Genomic DNA, 24,024 nt, shown 5'->3' with positions numbered 1-24,024 from the left:
ACAGTGTCCAGGTAAGTCTCCCCCTCCCGGATGTGCCTCAGTGTTTGAAGCTCAGACTCCAGCTCATCAACTCTGAGCCGGAGCTCTTCGAGCAGCCAACACTTACTGCAGATGCGGTCGCTGCAGCTCGCAATGGGATCTGTCAGCTCTCACATCAAGCAGCTCAAGCACATCACCTGACCAGCCATCTCTAATTAATTAATTAGTTTAATTTAAGTTTACGAGTTTAGCTGTGTTTTTTCTTAAATTTGGGGCAGATTTGCTATCAAGCAATCAGATCACAGCTTCCCTCTGACGTCACTTTTGAAAAAAAAAACCTGGAAAACAGGAAGTTACCGTTAGGTTTTTATACTCACAGAGACTGCTCCTCCTCCTCCGAACGGCTCCTGAAATTAGGCCCGAAGAGAGAGAACAAAACAGTAGAGAAAAAGCACCTTCTCCCACTCTTCACCAAATTACCTCACTGCACCAAATTACCAAGTTTCAAATTCTCACTCTGTCTGTGTCTCACTCACTCAGGCTGCGGCTCTTTGACCTGCACAATGAGATGGACAGACACAGAATTTCACAGCATTGTCCAGCATGCCGGGTCCCTGCCACACAAGCAGAGAGAGGCTTGTCAGATCAACTAAAAGATCAATTAATGCCTTTCATCACAGGTCAACTGGAATCACCTCCTGCCCAGAAAGTGCAATAAATACATATTTCCATTTACTTTGTTTTCAACTGATAGAAGTTCTGGCCAAGTCACAACTAAACACGCACAAAACATTCCATGGAGTCCAGGGTGGTGATGGTGGTGTCACCAGAGTATGTCATGTCCTTTTCATGTCGGTGAGTTATTTTACCAAAGAACAAAATCGAATCCCTACGGTGCAGGTGGTGGTAATTCGGCCCATCGAATCGGCACCGACCCTCTGAAAGAGCACCCTACCAAGGTCCACTCCCCTGCCCAATCCCCGTAACACCACCTAACCTGCACATCTTTGGACTGTGGGAGGAAACCGGAGCACCCAGAGGGAACGCGCACAGACACGGGGAGAACATGCAGACTCCACACAGTTAGCCAAGGCCGGAATTGAACCCTGGTGCTGGTCCCTGGCGGTGAGGCAGCAGTGCTAACCATGTGCCACTGCACCGCCCACAAACATCTAATGCCTTTCAATGATAAAAGGAATGAAGCAGGCACAATGACCCAATAACATTTTGGTTTTCCTCTGACTACGTTACCAATGCACAGAGTTCAAATTCGCCTACATATGTTGCGTGAATGTGCATTCTGATCACATACCCAATGATTACTCTTTACTCGGGGCTGAATTTTACCTGCCCCACTTGGTTATATTGTTTTGTTCTTGTGGTTAAAATTTTTGTTCTTGATGGTTAAAATTATAAATGCCTGAATAAAATTTCCAAAAAAAACATTGCAATTAAGTTACTGTGAAGGTCGCCACATTCCGGCGCCTGTTCAGGTACACAGGAGAATTCAGAATGTCCAATTCACCTAATTCAGACTTGTGGGGGGAAACCAGAGCACCCGGAGGAAATCCAAGCAGACACAGGGAGAACGTGCAGAATCCGCACAGACAATGACCCCAAGCCAAGAATCGAACATGGGACCCTGCCGCTGTGAAGCAACAGAGCTAATCACTGTGCTACCATGCTACCCCTCTGACCATGGATGCATGGAGAAATTGTTAAGTATTCCCAGAGGTGTCTCGCAATGGAAAAGCTTCATACACAATATAGAAGATCTTTATTTTCATTTGTTTTGAAATTTTAGTTATACTCTTCAATTTTTAATTTTTACTTCAATAGAGAACATAGAACATAGAACAGTACAGCACAGTACAGGCCCTTTAGCCCACGATGTTGTGCCGACCAATTATCCTAATCTAAGATCAACCTAACCTACACCCCTTCAATTTACTGCTGTCCATGTGCCCGTCTAAGAGTCGCTTAAATGTCCCTAATGACTCTGACTCCACCACCTCTGCTGGCAGTGCATTCCATGTATCCACCACTCTCTGTGTAAAGAACCTACCTCTGACATCTCCCCTATACCTTCCTCCAATCACCTTAAAATCATGTCCCCTCATGACAGCCATTTCCGCCCTGGGGAAAAGTCTCTGGCTATCCACTCTATCCATGCCTCTCATCACCTTGTACACCTCTATCAAGTCACATCTCTTCTTTCTTCACTCCAGTGTGAAAAGCCCTAGCTCCCTCAAACTTTCTTCATAAGACATGCACTCCAGTCCAGGAAGCATCCTGGTAAATCTCCTCTGTACCCTCTCCAAAGCATCCACATCCTTCCTATAATGAGGCGACCAGAACTGGACATAATATTCCAAGTGTGGTCTAACTAGGGTTTTATAAAGCTGCAGCAAAACCTCGCGGCTCTTAAACTCAATACCCCTGTTAATGAAAGCCAACACATCATACGCCTTCTTAACAACCCTATCAACCTGGGTGGCAACTTTGAGGGATCTATGTACGTGGACCCCAAGATCCCTCTGTTCCTCCACACTTCTGAGAATCCTGCCTTTAACCCTGTATTCAGCATTCAAATTCGACCTTCCAAAATGAATCACTTCACATTCATCAAGGTTGAACTCCATCTGCCACTTCTCAGCCCAGCTCTGCATCCTGTCAATGTCCTGTTGTAATCTGCAACAACCCTCAACACTATCTACAACTCCCCCAACCTTCGTGTCATCGGCAAACTTACTGACCCACCCTTCCACTTCCTCATCCAAGTCAATTATAAAAACCACAAAGAGCAGAGGTCCCGGAACAGATCCCTGCGGGACACCACTGGTCACCGACCTCCAGGCGGAATACGTTCCATCCACTACCACTCGCTGTCTTCTTTCGGCCAGCCACTTCTGTATCCAGACGGCCAAATCTCCCTGTACCCCATGTCCCCTAACATCTGTATAAAAACGTGAACTTGGCTATCGAGCGTGCAGGTCCCCAACCCACCAGGGAGTCCAATGGAGAGGCACCAGAGAGGATGTGGGGGAACCAGCTCAGTCATTCTCGGAACAGGAGGGCCAAGTCCTGGAGGTTTGGGGGGGGTGTGGGCAAGGGGTTGCTGCTTGCAAGCCTTTGCGGGGCCTCCATTATTATCGTGCTGTTGGTCTCCAATGAATCTGAAGGATAGGTGGGATGGGGAGTGCCTGGTTACAGTAGCAGGAAAGGACAACTATTGAGCTGCTATCCTCGCAGAGGGGAGGTTGAGGACATCCTGCTTCCAGCCTATATGTGGGGTTGGCTGACCATGCTGAAATGAAATGAGGGTGGGGAGGCACTTTAAGGATACATCATGTGACTTTTGAAAAGTTAAACGGTGCTAACTTAGGTGGTTCACATCTACTCAGACCTAAACTCACCCGTGCCCACGCTGTTACTATAATTTCTCAGCCTTCCTGACCGTACATCTCGGTGTCTCCCCCGGATCCACAGCTGAGGACGAGGTGGTCTGCTGACTGCCACACCCTGTTGCCGAAGATGGCCTTGGCGGGTGTCCCCTGGAGGGCCGAGTCCTTGAGGATCTGGGCCTACTTTCAGGCAGCACGGCAACATCGGCAGAGATGCGTTGCTCACAGGGAGGGAGGGATTCAGGTGGGTTGGACATCCCTAGAGTCTTCTGGGTGGAAGGCCCCAGGCTGCGCACCAAAAGATCCTCTTCCCTGTGGGTGCTCGGAGGGGTCCCTGGGTTCCTCCATGGAATGGAGGGGCACCTGGAGTGAGATCGAGAAGCCCCGCCGTCCTCTGGTGCTGAAATTCGCGGGTTCCCACAATATTCTGCACCATGCAGCTCACGCCCTCATCCATGGAGCAGACATCCCCCACCATGGAGTGCATGTCCTGCACCAAGGTCTCAACCGCGGATGCCACCCTCGTAGTGTTGTCCTTGTGCCTTGAGTGACAGCACCATCTCCTCAGACAGAAGGCAATGGGCCACCTCCATTTGCCTTGTAGTCTGAGGAGGGATGCGGACATCCCTTCCTGATATTTCCAACTCTGCCTTTGTAGCTCCTGCAACTATGGGACAATGGAGTCCAGGGGCATGTCATCTGTCTGGGGCTCAGCAGAATCCTGGGCTCCTGCATCCCTCTGAGTTATGGTTCTCTGGGCCATCCCTACTGTTAGGATACCGGATGACAATCGCAAACAGTTTTTCTATTGTAAAACTGTGAGGAAAGGATACTTCACCCCAGGGATGATTACTCTGAACAATAGGTATCTTTTATGTTAAAACCAAATTTAATTTAAACACAGGATTAACAACATTAACATCAAAGAAATAGCCTTACAATTATCTGTTACACAGTTCTTACATTAAAGGGAAAACATGAATTTACTATCTATACTTGTTATTAATCAATTCCAGTTAAGCAAACCAATACAATTAAAATGCCACCTAAAAATAAAGTTAACACATTAGGTTACTTGGTTAGCTGTGTAGATACTTTTAGAGAGAGACTATTTCAAGAGCAGATCCACACTTCTGTCTTGTCAGACTCAAATCCTATGGCATGCTGCTGTCCAAAGTAAAATCTTATAACAGACTGTAAAACTACAGACAGACCTAGCTCCTCACATTAATTATAGAGTCTGTATCCCACTAAGTTCCATGACCTCCTTAGCTAGGACTAAACAATACTCCCGCATAAATTACCTACACTCCTGGAAACCATTCAAAATATAAACAATGTTCTATTTGTCCTTTATCTGTAACTAACTAAGTGGTTGGAATGAATGATTACTACACATTTTACAACACCTTAATTACAGGTTTAGCAGACATAGTATATGTTTGAATTTGAAACCAGGGTTTTTAATGACATTACTACAACAAAATATAATATATACCAATTTCTTACATTAATTGCACTACCTCCACCAGCTGTGGACCATCAGCTGTGAGGTGCTCACTAGTGACTGATCCAGATGTCTGTCTACTAGATATTCCCATCGAGGTGAGTGTTTCTGCGCTGGGGGAGGGTGTGGGTGCCAGATGTGATGCCTCTTCAATGCTGGTCTCTGATTATTTCCCCTTGGAGCTGCTCGGATCTGTGGTTCCAAGTGGGTGAGAGATTGGTCCAGGCTGGTCAACTGATTGACCTGAAAGGGAAGCAAGATTGCATTAGTGAGTGACATGGGCAAAAGGATAGCAGCAACTGAACTCACATGAGGATGGCGCCATGGTTAGATGTGTTGAGTGTTCTCACTTTTGCCTCTTGCCCCCACTTTCCCTCAGCGGTCCTGGTCCTCCACAGCCAGCTCAAGGGTTCTTTTTTCAAATAGGGTAAGGGTCTTCGTCGGCAGCATCACTCAGGCCGGCTGTGCCCATTCACATCGATTGTGCTCACGTTTGTCCTGCAATGAGACAAATGGGGAGAATGTAGGCAAGGCGTATACCATGTCAGATAGTAAAGATTCCTGGCATGACTGGGATCAGGGATGGGAGGAGGAGCGGAGCCAGTGGGGGATGGAGGGGTGACAACATGGCAAGTGGTGAGGCCCCGGGAGGTGGCTGAGAGTGAGATCACCATGGACGTTTGATGAATGTGTTAAGGGATGCAGGTGGACACATGAGAAGAGTAACTTACCCTGGCTACATGAAGGTCATTCATCTTCTTCCTGCACTGGATCTCTTAGCAAGCTAACACACGCGATCGCAGCCACTGCCTCCCATGCAGGGTTGGTCACTTTGCTGGCTGCAGTATAAATTGATGCTCCCTTCACAATTTAGCATTCTAGCGAATTGTCCTGATGAGTGCAAGATGAAAAGCTTTGACGACATGCCTCTTTCTTCAGCAATACTCGAGTTCTCTACTCCCAACCAACAATTCTTTTCCTTGATTCATAGATGTTTACAGCACATAAGGAGGGCATTTAGCCCATCGTAACAAGCCGGTCGACAAAGATCTGACTACACTAATCCCATATTCCAGCGCTTGGCCCATAGCCCTGGAGGTATGGCAGTGCAAGTGAATATCTAAATACTTCTTAAATGTTCTGAGAGTTTGTGACTCAACCATCCTTTCAGGCAGTGAGTTCCTGACTCCCACCACCCTCTGGGTGAAAAAGCTTCTCCTCAACTCCCTCTTGACCTTATACCTCTTACCTTAAATAAATCTATGCCCACTGATTATTGACCCCATTATTCAGGGGAAAAAATGTCTTCCCATCTATCCTAGTAATTGTATATACATCTCTATCAGGTCCCCTCTCAACTTTCGCAACGCCAAGGAAAACAGCCCCAGACTGTCCAATCTCTCAACGCTCAGACTCTCCAGCCCAGGCAGTATACTGGTAAATCTCCTCTGCAACCTCTCCAATGCAATGACATCCTTCCGATAATGTGGTGACAAGAACTGTACATAGTTGTGGCCCAACCAGCATTTTATACAGTTCCTGCCTGACCGACCTGTTCTTGTATTCTGTGCCTTGACTAATAAGAGGCAAGTATCCCATATGCTTTCTTAACCATCTACCCTGCCACCTTCAGTAATCTGTTGATATGAACTCCAAGGTCCCTCTGATCTTCAGTACTTTCCATGGTCCTACTATTCATAGTATAAACCTTTGCCTGGTTAGATCTCCCCAGTACATTACCTCATGCTTTTCCAGGATGAAGTCCATTTGCCACTCTCTGCCCACCTGGCCAGTCCATTCATATCCTCCTGCAGACTACGGCTATCGTCCTCACTATTTACCACCCAACCAATTTTCAAGTCAGGGCAGCACAGTAGCACAGTGGGTAGCACTGTTGCTTCACAGCGCCAGGGGTCCCAGGTTTGATTCCCGGTTTGGGTCACTGTCTGTGCGGAGTCTGCACGTTCTCCGTGTCTACGTGGGGTTCCTCTGGATGCTCGGGCTTCCTCTCACAAGTCCTGAAAGACGTGCTGTTAGGTGAATTGGACATTCTGAATTCTCCCTCTGTGTACCCAAACAGGCGGCGGAATGTGGCGACTAGGGGCTTTTCACAGTAACCTCATTGCAGTGTGAATGAAAGCCTACTTGTGGCAATAAAGATTATTTTAAAATTATGTCATCCACAAACTTCCTTATCATACCCTCTACATTTAAGTCTAAATCATTGATGCAAACCACAAATAGCAAGGGCCCCAGAACCGAGCCCTGCGGAACTCCACTGGAAGCAGAATTCCAGTCACAGAAATATTCCTCTAAATCGCCCTCTGCTTTCTGCCTCTCAGCTTGCCACTCTCAATGTGCCACTTTATCTTGGATCTCGTAGGCCCTTACATTCTTGACCAGTCTGCCATGAGAGACCCTATCAAAAGCATTGTAAAGTCTACATAGACCACATCAAATGCATTGCCCTCATCAACACTAGAATAGAATCCCTAGTGTAGGAGGCCATTCAGCCATCGAGTCTGCACTGACCCTCTGAAAGAGCACCCTACCCAACGCCCCCCCCACCCCCCATCTCCGTAACCCCACAGAACCTAAGGGGCAATTTTATCATGGCCAATCCATCTAACCTGCATGTCTTTAGACAATAAGGGACAACTTAACATGGTTAATCCACATAACCTGTATATCTTTGGACTGTGGGAGGAAATCAGAGCACCCTTTTATACATGGTATGTAAACTTTACCATTCTCAAACAATATCTACTGAGACAGTAAACAAAAATGACATCGATACACAAGACAAGTCAACTTTTTCTTGGCATTTAGGAAGCTAATGAGAAATTAATAACAATAATCTTTATTATTGTAGGCTTACATTATTACTGAAATGAAGTTACTGTGAAAAGCCCCTAGTCACCACACTCCGGCGCCTGTTCGGGCAATCCGAGAGAGAATTCAGAACGTCCAATTCACCTAACCTGCACATCTTTGGGCTATGGGAGGAAGCCAGAGCACCCGGAGGAAACCCACGGAGACACCGGGAGAAAGTGCAAACTCCACACAGTCGGCCACAGCTGGAATTGAACCCGGGTCCCCAGCGCTGTGAGGCATCAGTGCTAACCACTGTGCCACCAAGTTATCCTGGTTATCTCCTCAAAAAATTTGATTAAATCCGTGAAACACAACCTTCCCTTAACCATTCCATCCTGATCATCCCTGATTAATCCGTATCTATCCAAGTGCAGATATACTCTGTCTCTCAGAATTCCTTTATTCAATTCATTTATGGGATGTGGGCGTCGCTGGTTAGGCCAGCATTTATTGCCCATCCCTAGTTGACCTTCAGAAGGTGGTGGTGACCTGCCATCTTGAACCGCTGCAGTCCTTCAGCTGTAGGTACACCCACTGTGCTGTTAGGGAGGTGTTATGGGCCAGGGTTTAGAGAACCCCAAAGTGTATCATGGAGTTCACCTGACCCACAATTTTTACTAGATTGTGGTATGGGGAGCACACGGCACACTCTACAGGTGTGGTACATCAGAAATGGAAAAGTATTTTTTAAAGCAAAACAATGTTTATTCTATGAACTCAAGTTAACCTTTCTTTAAACATAGTGAACATCTTAGCAACCATCAATTCAAATACGACCCCCAAAGAATACAACACTAAGTAATGCTTGAGCTTTCCTTTCAACTCCAGAAGACTTAAAACAAAATCTTTAACAGAAGCACCTCAGGTTTAACTTCACTTCTGAGAACAGTTACCACGTTGAAATCAGTAAATGGACATTCATAAGCTTGCAGAGATTCACACACATCCTGCTGTGATTGCAGCTTCTTCAAAACTAAAATGAAACCAAACCCACCCTGCAGCAAAAAGCCTAAAGCGAAAGTAAAAAGCTGACAGACAGCCCAGCTCCACCCACTCTCTGACATCACTGCAGTAATAAACACCCATTTCTTAAAGGTACTCTCACTACAGATATTTATATACACACCCATTTATAAACACCCATTTCTTAAAGGTACTCTCTTTTATATTTAAAAATAATTTTTATTAAAGGTTTTCATAAAACATCAATAACAAAATGAAAAAGTAACCCAACAGGGTGAAGTACAAAACACAGTCCAGAAAAACAACCCTCCATACACCCCCCCCCCCCCCCCCGCCCACAATAGGCAGCTATTTTAGATGCATTTGGTTATACCAGAGGAGATCCCGTAGAAGGTCTAAATCGTTGCAGACAAAAGAAGGGAGAGCATCCGACTGCATACGCAGGACGCCTTTGGATACACTTCAAAGTGGTATTTGGAAATTTAGTCCGCGCACTCTTAAATGTCGAAAACACAACCAAATGGACCTGTATTTTAGTCTCCCACGCCACGTCAAAAAGCCTGTGCGAATTATGACCCCCTCAGACGCCACACATAACGAAGTGTGGGTTCTGAAGAGACTTTCTAGAGTTTGGGAACAATCCCTACATAAAAAGGCAGAGCAGGAGAAACAGAAGCAAATATGAATCTAGTAAGAACACATCAGGACCCCGCATGGGTAAACGAGGGTAGACATGACAGACAGCACCACAGCCCACAGGGATGCTACAATTGTGGACAAAAGGGACATTACGCCCGCGAATGCAATGTCCCCCCGAACCAGCAACGGAATCAGCAAGCGAACGCCCCACATAAGAACAATGCCAGGCCTATACACAGTATTAGCAGCCGCCCAGACAATTCTGCCATAAATACCACAGATTGACGGTGTTCGGACTCCCCAACTTGGGTCTGCGACACACTCTGGGACAAGTCAGGTAGACCAGTAGTCACAGGCACAGTCCGGGTACACCCCGTAGAGTTCCTTTGGGACAAAGGAGGGTCCCGCACCACTTTAAACTCCTCCACAATGTTTCAGCGTGACAAATGGCCTACTACAGACATTATCCCTCTTAGCGGATTTACAGGACATATCCAGCAGGGATATATTACAGCCCCCGTAGATATCCAAATCGGAAACGTTAATGCCAAGCACGTTGTTTTAGTAGATTTGCTCCGAACAGCAGAACACATTTTAGGGATCGACTTCATAAGTTCACACAACCTTTCCTTTGACCCCGTGAATAAGTGTGTTTGGAAAATGGCTAGAACAGCGAGGGCCCCCGCCACGCTCACAGTAGGAGACTACAAACACAGAATCTGCTTAGTAGGCGATTATTGGTTTGATCCGTAAGCCATTAGTACAGGTAGGACAATTAGAGAGGTCCTAAGGAAACACAAAGCATCCTTCGCCCAGCACAAGCACGACTGTGGAAAAATTCTGGGAACAGTCGCCATTATAGGTCCCGATCCCAAGCCAAAAAAAAAATACGGCTTCCCACAGCAAGCCGAGGGAGAAATTGCAAAAGTAATTCAAAGTTTGGTAGACCAAGGTGTAAATCGGCCCTTAGCCTCAACAAACAATGCCCCAATTTGGCCCGTAAGGAAACCAGACGGTACATGGAGACTGACCACTGATTACAGAGGACTCAATAAAGTAACTCCATTAGCAGCCCCCACCATTGCCACGAGCCCCGAGACAATGCTGAAGCAGAGACTAGTCAAGGTATTTTACAGTACTGGACATTAGCAATGGCTTCTGGTCCATTCTATTAGATAAGAATTGTCAATACAAATTCGCCTTCACGTTCCAAGGACGGCAATATACGTGGACATGCCTTCCGCAAGGTTTCCACAACTCCCCCCTCCATTTTCCACCGACAATTGGCAAATGGATTATCCAAATTTTCCTGACCCGAATGCCTCATTGGACGACTTGCTCCTGCAAACTGACACCAAGGAAGAGCACATTTCGCTCCTTTCCGAACTATTAGGTCTTCTACACTCAATTAGATGTAAAGTTAACCCGAAAAAGGCCCAAATCCTAAAAGAATAGGTCTTTTATTTAGGCACAGTCATCACACACGGAAAAAGAGAGACAGAGCAAAAACAGATTGATTTGATTGTTAAATTGCCCTTGCCCATAATGTCACTGCACTCCGGTCATTTTTAGGACTGGTTGGTTACTGTAGGAACCACATAGACGGTTTCGCCACCAAGGCAGCCTCACTTTCCGAGCTCCTAAAAAAGAACGCCCCTTGGGAATGGCTTCCACAGCATACGGATGCCATTGATACATTAAAACGCGCCCTAGGTACAGCACCCGCTTTGCAGGTGCCAGACCAACACTCCCCATACGCCATAGAAGTAGCGACCACCGACCAAACCCTATCGGCCGTACTACTCCAAGAAAGGCACGATCGTTTAGGACCCGTAGCCTATGCCTCACGAGTTTTGGACCCAGTGGAGCAAGGATTTTCAGCCTGCGAACGGCACTTGCTCGCAGTTTTTGGGGCCTCCTCCCCCTCCATCACCCACTTGCACACCATCGTCGCATTGGCGGCCCAGTACTACCCACAGAGGTTGGGTATACTTCGCATACATCACAGGCCTCAACCCCGTAACAATTTTAATCGAGCACACCCCAATGCAACTACTGTTAGATGGTAGGTTAAAGGACGTTTCAGTTAGCCAGATTAAAGCAACGCGCTGGACCCTACTCTTACAAGGAAGGGACATCACAGTAAAAAGGACAAAGACACACATTTTTAGCAGATAATTTGCAGTATGAAGGAACCCCACACGAGTGTGAAATCATCGCAGCCAGGCACAACACAGGACCCTTTATTCCTAAATCGCTACCAACAAAAGCAGGCACCAGACCGCAGAGAACCCAGCCCACGGATAAATCTTTAAAAATTTATGCAGATGACTCCTCCACCGTTGATAATGGAAAAAGGATTACAGGATGCGGTATATATGTGGAAGACACGCAGGGACGCGCATTAGAGCAGATTTCGCTAAAATTACCAGGACATTTAGGATCGCAGGCAGCCGAGTTAGCAGCCATCGCATACATAGTGCAGCACCCGGATTCTTTCCCGAGCCCCGCAGATGTGTATTCGGACAGTTTATATGTCTGTAACAGTTTTTTTTTAAAATAATTTTTATTAAAGGTTTTCATAAAATATCAATAATAAAATGAGAAAGAAAAAAGAACACCAACAGGGTTAAGTACAAAACACAATCTAAAAAAGCAACCCCCAAACCCCTCCCCCCTGTACATAAATAATAAATTAACATTAACACCCCGACTTAACACAACAGGTGTATACACCCCCTCAGACCCTCCAGTGTAAATAACAAACAAAAATCAAGTAAACCCCCCCGAGCTGCTGCTGCCATTGACCAATGTCTATCGTTCTACCAGAAAGTCTAAGAACGGTTGCCACCGCCTAAAGAACCCTTGTACCGACCCTCTCAAGGCGAATTTCACCCTCTCCAATTTAATGAACCCTGCCATATCGCTGATCCAGGATTCCACACTTGGGGGTCTCACATCTTTCCACTGAAGGAGAATCCTTCGCCGGGCTACCAGGGACGCAAAGGCCAGAATTCCGGCCCCTTTCGCCTCCTGCACGCCCGGCTCCTCTGCCACCCCAAATATTGCGAGCCCCCAGCCCGGTCTGACCCTGGATCCTACCACCCTCGACACCGTCCTCGCTACGCCCTTCCAAAATTCCTCCAGTGCTGGGCATGCCCAGAACATCTGGGTGTGATTTGCTGGGCTCCCTGAGCACCTAACACAACTGCCCTCACCCCCAAAGAACCGGGTCATCCTTGTCCCGGTCATATGTGCCCTGTGCAGCACCTTAAACTGTATGAGGCTGAGCCTCGCGCACGAAGAGGAAGAATTCACCCTCCCTAGGGCATCTGCCCACGTCCCCTCTTCAATCTCCTCTCCCACGTATCTTTCAACTCCACCACCGAGGCCTCCTCCTCCTCCTGCATCACCTGGTAAGTTTCCGAGATCTTCCCCACTCCCACCCCCCCCCCCCCCCCCCACCCGAGAGCACCCTGTCCTGTACGGTGTGTGGCAGTAGCCACGGGAATTCCACCACCTGCCGTCTGGCAAACGCCCTTACCTGTAAGTACCTGAAGGTGTTCCCCAGGGGGGAGCCCGTACTTCTCCTCCAGCTCACCCAAGCTCGCGAACATGCCGTCCACAAACAGGTCCCCCAACTTTCGTATCCCTGCCCTGTGCCACCCCGAAGCCCAAAGAACAGGTGGAGACCTGTTCTTCCTGGGGCGACCGCTGGTTCCCCCGTAATGGGGTCCACGCCGAGGCTCCAACTTCCCCCCTATGCCGCCTCCACTGCCCCCAAAGTTTGAGGGCCGCCACCACCATCGGGCTCGTGGTATACCTCCTTGGCGGGAGCGGCAGCGGCGCCGTTGCCAGCGCCCCCAGACTCGTACCCACACAGGACGCCGTCTCCAGCCTCTTCCATGCAGCCTCCTCCCCCTCCATCACCCACTTGCACACCATCGTCGCATTGGCGGCCCAGTACTACCCACAGAGGTTGGGCAGCGCCAGCCCCCCCCCTATCTCTACTCTGCTCCAGGAACACCCTTCTCACCCTCGGAGTCCCTCGCGCCCACACAAACCCCATTATACTCCTGTTAACCCGCCTGAAAAAAGCCTTCGGGATAAAGACGGGGAGGCACTGGAACAGGAACAAAAACCTTGGGAGCACCGTCATTTTGATTGACTGCATCCTACCCGCCAAGGACAGCGGCAACGCGTCCCACCTCTTGAACTCCTCCTCCATTTGCTCCACCAGCTTTGTAAAGTTAAGCCTATTCAGGGCCCCCCAGCTCCTGGCCACCTGGACCCCCAAATATCTGAAGCTCCTCTCCGCCCTTTTTAGCGGGAGCTCGCCAATCCCCCTCTCCTGGTCCCCTAGCTGAACTATGAACAGCTCGCTCTTCCCCATATTGAGCTTGTACCCCGAAAAGTCCCCAAATTCCCTAAGGATCCTTATTACCTCTGGCATTCCTCCCACCGGGTCCGCCACATACAGCAGCAGGTCGTCCGCATAAAGCGACACCCTATGCTCCTCCCCACCCCGCACTAACCCCCTCCAGTTCCTCGACTCTCTCAGTGCTATAGCTAGGGGTTCAGTCGCCAGTGCGAAGAGCAGGGGCGTGTCTGTAACAGTTTGACGGAATTCCTGCCCCTGTGGGAATGTAAAGGATTCATATCCGCCGACGGTAAACCCCTACTCTCAGCGCCATTACTGAAGCACATTCTTGAAACAACTAAAAGGCATAATAAAAGTCAGTCCCCACCCGGTAACGTAAAAGCAGACGCCCTAGCAAAGGCAGGATCACGACACGGTCACTTTTGGCAACCCCCCGAGAGTGCCCCAGTACATGCAGTCCAGGTCTCACAGGCGAATATCCAACATTTAGCACAGGCCCAAAAGGCAGACGACACTCTTCAGCAAATTTTAAATGGTAACTTCCCAGCCCCCTACGACAAATTCAAGGACACACTGACGGTACAGGACGGAATTGTATTAAAGAATGGAATTTATGTGGTCCCCACCCAGGACAGGAAGCAGATTATTTGTCAATTTCATGACGGACACGGACATCAGGGGATAGAAACCACCATTGCCCACTTAAGACCTTTGTGCTGGTGGCCCGATTTAAAAGCAGACGTCATACATTATATTGAAAATTGTTTAATTTGCGCTCAAAATAATCCAGACAGATACTCCAGGAAAGGTCAGTTAATGGCCCATGGACGAATTTACAGTTAGATTATATTGGCCCCCTCCACCCCCTGCAGAAATTGTTTTAAATATGTGTTGGTGATGATCAACACCTTCACAAAATGGGTGGAAGCATTTCCCTCCAGGACAAACACGGCTAAGGCAACAGCCAAGATTTTAACACAACAAATATTTACACGCTGGGGACTCCCCCGCTGCACTGAATCGGACCAAGGTTCGCATTTTACAGGAAGAGTGATGCAGAAGGTTTGGATGATTTTTGGGATAAAACAAAAATTCCATATTGTCTAACACCCACAATCCAGCGGCATTGTGCAACGTATGAACAGAACCCTAAAAGCGACTATCAGGAAAATGGTGCAACAGCACAACACTACATGCGACACAGTTCTCCCAATTTGCACTTATGTTTATTAGGAACACGGCATCAAGTTCCACTCCCCACACCCTTATGACCGGACGACCCATGAAAGGAACGGAATATTTATTAGGACTTGATTTGGTCAGCCCCACAGTCACCGCCCTCACCCACGAAAAAGCAGTCCAACAGGTAATGGAAAATGTCAAGGCAGCCCAGCTCGCTGCAGCTGTCCGACTAGGCGCTAGAAAAAAGCAGAGTAAGGCCTGCTTTGATAAAACAGTACACCCAGTAGAGTATACAGTCGGTCAGCAGGTGATGTTTTCCCTATATAACCCCAGTTCATTCCTCTCCCCTAAATTTTCAGGACCCTACTCGATTTCAAATAAAGTAAGCCCCTCGGTATATAAAATAACATATCCTAATGGAAAGTCAGGGTGGTTTCATATCAACCAACTCAAGGTTTATGGAACCCAGGGCAGCCACTCACACCACGTCTCCCTGGCAATAGCAGACGACTACGCCCCGCCCACTGACAATCTAGGCCGACCCTCCCCCAGCCAGGACAGCACGTCCACAGACCCGACCTTGTTCCCGCCCCCAGGAACGACTTTCCACCTTAAACTTGATTCGGACGCTAGCGACAGCGCTCCAGACTTACTTGAAATTCATGACCAATGGCACAACCGCCCAGGCCCCAGTCATTCCAGCCCCAGGAACCCCGACCACGATATGTTTGGCCTCTCATACCCCCTTTCATTGCCACAACCAGAGCCACTGCCCGACGATAGAAATTTGCCCTTTGCAGCTACCTCCCCTTCTGACCAAAGAATTACCCATTGGCACCACAATAACTCTTGTCGATTGATACGCAACGACGATTCGGATCCCACCACGGCCCACACGGCCACGGCACGAAAACGCCAGACACAAGTTTGGCAACCGGGAGATGGTGATGACTCAAGAGTCTGACTCCCGTTATGGTAACCCTTTTATGATGCTTTTTGAAATGAAACCCTGAGGTGTCCAGATGATGAGAAAAAGGAACCGATTGAGATTTACAGTGTCCTATTTTCTGATGGAACCTGCCCGCCTTTCTCGAATTTCTTGATACACTATTCTTCCGGTCTCGAATGTTTAATTAATGTCGCCCGTCCACTAAATTTCTTGATGCAGTCATGATTACTCGTCTGCACATTCTCAGAGTCCGTATGTTACAAACTCTTTCCGCTCGTGTAAGGTCTCCCAGGCGGTGGAGTAACGCCACTAATCCCTGCCCTGCCTGAGGACCCCCTCTGCATTCGGTCAGCCAAGCTCAGGTAGTGGAGCAACGGCACTGATCACCGCCCTACCCGGGGATTCCACCCATTCTTGCCCTGCCGCGGCTCATACGCACCCCATGTTCCCATCACTGATTTGGAAAACATTTTTAAAACTCTTTGGTGTCTCTGGCAGGTCTTTGTTTCCCCTGATCTGTTCTTTTTTTTTGCTAACCCCAACTGCTATTTACATGTTCAACACGCTTGGTTGAAACAATATTTGCTATTACAAAAACTACCTCGGCGCTGGACGGATAAATTGTCCTCCCACTCAACGCACCAACCACAAGCTGCGAGAATTCCTTGCACTTTAACAGAATGTTCTTTTCGATTGTCTTGTCTCCAAAATGGTTGTTTTTTTTAAAAAATGAGGGAGTCACACATGGTGACAATTCTAATGGGAAATTGATATTAAGGAGAAACAGACAGACAAATGAGATATTAAACAAAGGTAATAACAGATATTATGCTTGCACCCCCAGGAATATACGAGGATACAAGGAACAAAAAGACAAGAGGAAGGCAGAACTGATGACCTCCATCATGACCATTGTTGGATCACTCCAGTTGCGCGCGTCGACGACCCTTGTAACCCACACTACATTGGCCCCAAACACAACCATACCACACGATACCCCTAGCCCGGGCACACCTCACACGAAAATAAACACTGATACCCCCACATGGTGCGATAACATCGTAAAATGGTATTCGCTCTCATACATGGTAGAAGCCCTATTAGTTATTGCAATCCTCTGCAGTGTCGTTCAGACACTTAGACTTCGAAAATGGCGAAGGAGAGCCTCCCGCTCCCCGATATATACACTCCAAGCCCCCTTTGTTGGACTTCAACAGATCCCACACTCTTTTTGAATCCTTTTCTGATAAATGAAGTTCGCGTTTCGGTAAATGTAACAAGTAGGAATGTGATGCTGTTATTGTTTAAAATTTTTGTACTGTAATATAAGTTCTTTTTGGTTATTAGCTAGCAGCATAAGTGTAGTTTAGGTGAGGACGGTTAGAGGTTTCCCTTGTGTAAAGAAGTTAAATGAATGATGAAATGTTATAGTGCCCCTTTAGAATTTATGAATGTGTTAAAAACTTAGGTAAATGCTCCAATGGGACAGAGTAGTATAGAACCTGTCCTTGACCAAGGGTACCCGGCGCAACAAAGAACAGATGAAGGATCAGTATTGTGATCCACCACGCTTCGCGTTTAGGATCAAGAGGACGGACTGTTGCCATCTGGGATGGCCACTTACAAAGGAAACATGGATACTTGCAAAGCCTCAAGGGAAATATGGCCAATACAGGATTCAGGCAAACTCAGAGCCTAAATGTATATTTGCTAACAGAGAACCAGACAGTATCGAAACTCCTAGCCGATTTGTATTCTAAGAGCCCATTTTCCCAGGACAAAGGACTGGTACTCAGGTATCAGATACAATTCCAGACACATTAACGTCACTCCCTTCACCCAGGAAGCCCAAACAGCCAAGGTCAATGGCCGCTCAGGACACGCCCAGCCGTCAAGGCACCCACCCCTTTATTAGCTCAAATCGAAGGCAGTAATCAAAGCCTGCCGAATTATTGGGTTCAAAGCTAAGGACCGCCCAAAAGAGCGCGAAACCCCAAAGGATAAAGAGAGACATTGCCATGTGTTCGATCTTTTTTGGCCCTGGCACACCGGCCTTCTTCAGCTCGACCTATACCTGAAGCCAACTGCAGCACCACGACCAGAAGCAAGTTCAAGATCAACAATCGCTACCAGGCGGATGGACCCAGCAGAACCGAAGTTACTTCTCCAGACCCAGCCACTCCAGATCCGAACAAAGGCCTTGTTCCTCTGCCAAAGCCGGGTGCCTGAAGTGAAGTACAGGTTGTTGTAGTGCTAGGTGTAATTTAGCTTGTAGTGCTTTGATGTTGCATGTGAGAGTTAATCTTGTGTGTAAATAAACTATTATTGAACTTGAACTAACTGACTGGTTGTTGGGTCTTTGATCCATATCCGGTTGAACCTTGTGGTGGTATCATCTGATACCTGGCGACTCTGAAAAGCAATATCACTCAATATTAAAAAGGGCAACATTATTGGCGTCTCCGGTGCAAATTGGCAACAGAGATTACCTATATGGTCCGTAATTGGCCCTACTCTTTCCCTAGTTATTGTCTTGTTCTTTGTATATTAAGAAAAACCTTTTGGGTTTTTCTTTATTCTGCCCGTCAAAGCTTTTTTATGCACTCTCTTTGCTTTCCGAATTTCCATTTTAAAGTTCCCGCCGACACCGTTGTATACTCCTATCATATTTGCCCTCCGTATCTACCATAAACTTCTCTTTTTTCTTCATCCTCACCTTTATGTCCCTTGATATCCAGGGTTCTCTGGTCTTAGTCCCACCCTTTGTCTTTACAGGGTCAATATTTATCCTGTACTCTCACTGTTTCCTCCATGAAGGCTTCTCACTAATCTGACAGTTTTATCCGCTAGTAGCTGCCACCAGCCCACTTGTCTCAGTAAAATTAGTCTTTCCCCAGTTAAGAACTTTTATTTACGGCTCATCCTTATCCTTTTCCATAACTATCCTGAATCTAACTGAATTATCATCACTAGCTCCAAAATGTTTGCCAACTGATGGGCCTTCCACCTGCCTGGGTTCATCTCCAAATATTAGGTCCAGAATTTTTCCCTCCTTGTTGGGCTTTCTATGTACTGGATAAAAAAGTTCTCCTGGATGCAATTTAAGGATTTTGGCCCCTCCCTACCTTGCACACTAAAAGTATTCCAGTTAATATTTGGGTAGTTAAAATCACCTTTATTACTGCCTAGTAGGTTTATTCACAGGATGAAGCCTCACAGATGTCTGGCTCTTACCTACTACCCCCCATGTGCCATCTGGCTCTCTTTATGATCCCAGTCCTTAATCAAACAATGCCCATCATTTGTGTATCTTTAACAATGTAATCAACAAACCATTAACACAAAAAATACAGGAGATCATCAAAAGGCTATCCAATTGCCTCATCGTTCACAAGTTCCCTCATTTTGTTCCTTTTCAAGTATTTATTATATTCCCTTTCGAGTCTGCTTCTGCCAACTGTGCAAGCGGCATATTCCAGTTCACAACTTGTCTCAAAAATATATATATTCTCCTCCTTTCCCATTTGAATGTTCAGCCAGTCACCTTAAACCTATGTCCCCAGGTCCCCACCCTCTTTACTTACCTTTATCCTCCAGTCTCTCTATATTAACCGATGTCCCTCACAGATCATAAGATATAGGAGCAGAATAAGGTCATTCGGCACATTGAGTCTGCTCTGCCTTTCAATGCTCATCCCCTGTATCATTTTGGTAAAATCTCCTCTGCAACCTCTCCAAGGCCTTGACCTCTTTCCGACAGTATGATGCCCAGACTTGAACACAATACTCCATCTTGAGCAGTGTTCTTCAAACTTTTTTTCCGCGGACCCAATTTTTACCAACCGGCCAACCTTCGGGACCCAACCCGGCCGACCTTCGCAGCCCATGCTGGCCGACCTGCGCGACCCACCATTTTCTCTTACATTGTTTTCTGCTGACAAATATGGAGGAAATGGTTTTGGGTCCCTTAGGCCCTCGTCCACGCCCCTCCAATGGAACCTGTTGGATGAAGGTGAAGCCTTCCGGTGTTGGAAAGTATGGAGTCTCCATCTGCCCAAAGTTCTTCATTTTATCCAATAAAATTTTATCAAATAAAAACCCCCCGAACTTGTAGAAAGAAAAGTAAAAATAAAATAAATGAATAAAATGAATAAAACCACCCCAAACTTGTAAAACAAAAAGCTGCGGCTGTTTCAAATAAAAAAGCGACGACACTGCGTATGCGTGCCTGATCATCGGCGCGCATGCACATAGTTATTTGGCACGCATGCGCAGAGTGGCTGCATTTTTTTGAAATGTTTGCGGCCATTTTGAAGGCCGCATGCAGCCAGCGTTATTAACAGCCGGCTGCTGCGGCTGTTGGGCGCAGATTTGCACGATCAGGGGCGCCACGACAGATGACACCGTGACCCTCCCGACACCCGCCCGTGACCCACCCATGGGTTGCGCCACCGAGTTTGACAATGCCTGATCTAGAGGACTAATCACTGATTTCTAAAGGTTCAGCAAAACCATCTTGCTTTGCAATCTACGCCTCTATGAATAAAGCCAAATGTTTTATTTTTTTTTCTGAACAGATTTCTCACCCAGTCCTGATGCCTTCAAATGATTCCTGTAGACAAAATCCGCCAAGTCTCTCTGTTGCTGATACATGTTTTAAAATTACACTGCTGCCTTTCTTAATTTTTCTTACCCGCCAAAAAAATCACTTCAAATTTCACTGGCCTATTTCATTCTTAACTCTGTAACTATCCTCCTCATTGTTTATTACAATCCCAACCATTGTGCCAAACCTGAGACTGTCATGGTCCATGTAGCAGAACAAGAAGGCAGCTCACCACTACCTTCTCAAGGGCAGCTAGAGATGGCCAATAAATAAATAACCGAGCCAGCTATCCCACAATTGAGTTAATATAAAATGTGATTGTCTATGATTCTATCAGTGCAGACTCGGTGGACCAACTCAAGGGGCCGAATGGCCTCATTCTGCACTGTAGGGATTCTATGATTCTATGAACTTATCACACATGAACCATCAGAGAAACACATCTTTTTCAAAACAAGAACAATGACTCATTTGTTAAAGATTATGATGAAAATAAATGCACATCTCGTCAATCTTAGATTTCTGAAAATTATTAAAATTTTCAGCAGACTGTTCATGGTTTTACTGTTGATTTCGAAGTCAACAGATCCATTACACTAAATTGAGTTTTTAAGCTGCTCCAACAAGGTAGAGCTTCAACTCTCTTTTGTAATCACTTTGATGAATAATTTTATATTTTGGTCTTCATAACAAGTACTCGGGCATTCATTACAACTCTGATATATCATATGGCTATGTGAGTGAAATGCATGCCAACCTAAGCACCAGGAAGCCAGAAGGAATGGAGGGAGGAAGAAAGAAATCGGGTGGGATTCTCTGGCCTCAATGCGGCATGTTTCTCGGGAACAGGAGGCAGCAGGCGTGGGCCGACAGCGAGAACTCCTGGTCTTGCCATGGTAAATCGGATTTCCCATTGAATTCACCCCACGCTGCTGGGAAACCATGGTGGGAGGGGTGCACTGTCAGTGGGACAGGAAGATCCCGACGGCATGAACAGTTGGAAGATCTCATCCATAGTGTGCATTTCCGTAGCGCTTATCACGGCTTTAGGATGTCCCAAATTGGTTTACAGACAATGAAGTACTTTTGAGTACTTCAATTGAGTAATGTAAGAAATACACCAGCCAATCTGTGCTCAGTAAGCTTGTATAAATAGCAGTGTAATGGTAATGTCACTGGACTAGTAATTCAGAGGCCCAGGGGAACATGGGTTCAAATCCCACAACTGTTGAATTTAAATTCAATTGATAAATATGGAGCAAGTTAGTCTCAGTAACGATGACTATCAGACTGTCATTGATTGTTGTAAAAAGCCATCTGGTTCACTAATGTCCTGTAAGGTAGGAAATCGGTCGTCTTTACCCGGTATGGCTTATATGTAACTCCAGACCTCCAGAAATGTGGTTAACTCTTAACTGCCCTCTGAAATGGCCGAGTGAGACACTCGGTTCAAGGGCAATTAAGAATGGGCAATGAATGTTGGCCCAGCCTGCAAACGCCCACAACCCTTGAAAAGATAACAAAGAAAAACCACAATGAAGTAATGACCAGCTTTGGTGGCACTAGTTGAGAGGACAAACCTCAGCTCTTTCCTGAAAAGTGGCCCATGATCTTTTACGTCCACCGAAGGTTTAACCACTCGTCCAAGGGATGACTCGTCCAACTGTGCAGTACTCCCTCAGTAGTACACTGGAGAGTCAACACGGGTTATGTCTACCATCTCTGGAAGGGGACATGAATTCATGAGCTTGAGACTCAGGAGACAGGAGGGCTACCCCTGAGCTAGGGCTAACCTAAAGACTTGATGGAACTTCCAACAAATTGCTCCTGCACTACGCAGTGGTAAAAGCCCTGTTTATTTAACATGTACAAAAGCAGTATTCCCTGATTTGACAAAGAGTCATCCAGACTCGAAACGATAGATCCATTTTCTCTCCACAGTTGCTGTCAGACCTGCTGAGATTGTCCAGTGTTTTCTCAGGGGGCTGGGTTTCAGATTCCAGCATCTGTGGTAATTTGTTTTCAACTCCCTGATTGGTAAACATGCCAACAACCCCCAGCAATGAGGTTCTGTATCTGGATGTGTGCCCATTTAACTACAGAAGGCCCTCGGAGGCTTGGAGGATCCCAAGTTGTGAAACATCACTTTTTGTGGCTAATACATAGTGCAAAATATGAATTCCAAACAGACTGGAGTGTTAAGCTGTTATTTCAAACAAGAACTGAGGAGGCACCTCCTCCCACCTCACCGGGAAGGGGGGGGGGGGGGATACGCCAGTTCCACGGTATTTCTGACAAAGCATCTTTGTATCAGCAAGCCTGCAGCTGCCACAGGTCAAGGACAGGTTACCCTTGGGGCTACAATAACAAGTAAACCCCTTCAGAGATTGTCCCCATTTTAAACAACCACATGCACCAAATGCAAAAAAAAATACAATGAGGGGAAGGAAGGAAGAGCCAAAAATGAACACCTGCTTTATTTGAAGTGAGGGCACAATTAAAATACACAAACTTATTCCTGTCTACGGTTGCAGAGAAAGGTACTCTGGATTTAATTACCCTTTCTGCCAAATCTAAATGATTTAATCCAGTCCCATTAACAATTGTATTATTGACCTTAAATCACTGCCACAAAATTAATGCCACTTCTCCTGCTCTTCAATGTATTGTCCTCTCTATAATCAGTCCCTATCATTATTCCAGTGCTGGTCCCTGATCTGGTCTCTCTGTCGCCGGGGTGGGGGTGGATCTGATGCTGCAGCTCCTCGGGGGAAGCACGCCTGCTTTGCCGGCTGCTAGCGCACTTTGCTGGCCGCTCTCCCTACCTGTTCGTCGGGGGGAAGCTGCGAGGAGCTCCGCCATCTTCTCCCTCCTTGGCCACTGGTCTTCCGGGCAGAAAGCGCAGTGCGGCAGCCCCCAGCCCCGGGGGAGACCGAGGCAGAGCCCGGGACACAGAGACAGACAGAGCCGGGGACACACGTACAAAGCCCAGCACACGGACTCAGAGCCGGGTCAGCTACCTGAGCAGCCCGTCTCCTCTCTCCCACTGTGTACACCTCCGGACTGCAGCACTGAGATACTCTTCAGTATGTCGAGGATTTAACAATGTACTATGCCTCCCCCACTGTGTGTGTATGTAAAGAGTGCTGTCCAGGCAACTACATACCTGTGTCACATGTTGACCCCAGTCCAACGCCGGCATCGCCACATCATGTTGATGTATGTTGAGGAATGTAAATACTGTGTTACATGGAGGCATATGTTAAGGACTATACATGCCCATGTATAAATTTGGAAGTATGTTTTGGGATGTACATACCTGTGTACACATGTAGAAGTGTGTTTAGGAATGTATATACCCTTGTACACATGTAGAGGTGTGTTTAGGGATGTGCATACCTGTGTACACATGTAGAAATGTGTTTAGGAATGTACATAGCTGTGTACACATGTAGAGGTGTGTTTAGGAATGTACATACTTGTGTATATTTGTAATCTATAATAATAATCTTTTGTTACAAGTAGGTATACATTAACACT

The 24,024-nt window shown here is 46.8% G+C and overlaps 1 protein-coding gene across 13 annotated transcripts in view; it reads right to left on the bottom strand.

Moving 5' to 3' along the window:
• Positions 1–23,759, bottom strand: part of LOC140428209 (MAP7 domain-containing protein 2-like) — a 300,511-nt gene extending 276,752 nt beyond the window's left edge. For 3 of the 13 annotated variants that reach the window (XM_072514399.1, XM_072514401.1, XM_072514409.1), the window contains exon 1: positions 23,310–23,584. In XM_072514399.1, the coding sequence (XP_072370500.1) occupies positions 23,310–23,346 (37 nt within the window). In that variant the 5' untranslated portion in view covers positions 23,347–23,584. Of the gene's footprint in view, positions 1–4,892; positions 5,134–5,240; positions 5,389–5,621; positions 5,751–23,309; positions 23,586–23,650 lie in introns of those variants that run through there. The other 10 variants (XM_072514402.1, XM_072514412.1, XM_072514398.1 and 7 more) reach the window with 7 other exon arrangements.
• Between the last annotated feature and the right edge of the window lie 265 nt (positions 23,760–24,024).

Source organism: Scyliorhinus torazame, chromosome 8, assembly GCF_047496885.1.
Source record: "Scyliorhinus torazame isolate Kashiwa2021f chromosome 8, sScyTor2.1, whole genome shotgun sequence".
NCBI lineage: Eukaryota > Metazoa > Chordata > Chondrichthyes > Carcharhiniformes > Scyliorhinidae > Scyliorhinus > Scyliorhinus torazame.
Note: the sequence above shows the minus strand (reverse complement) of the source record. Positions and strands in the feature narration are given on the sequence as shown.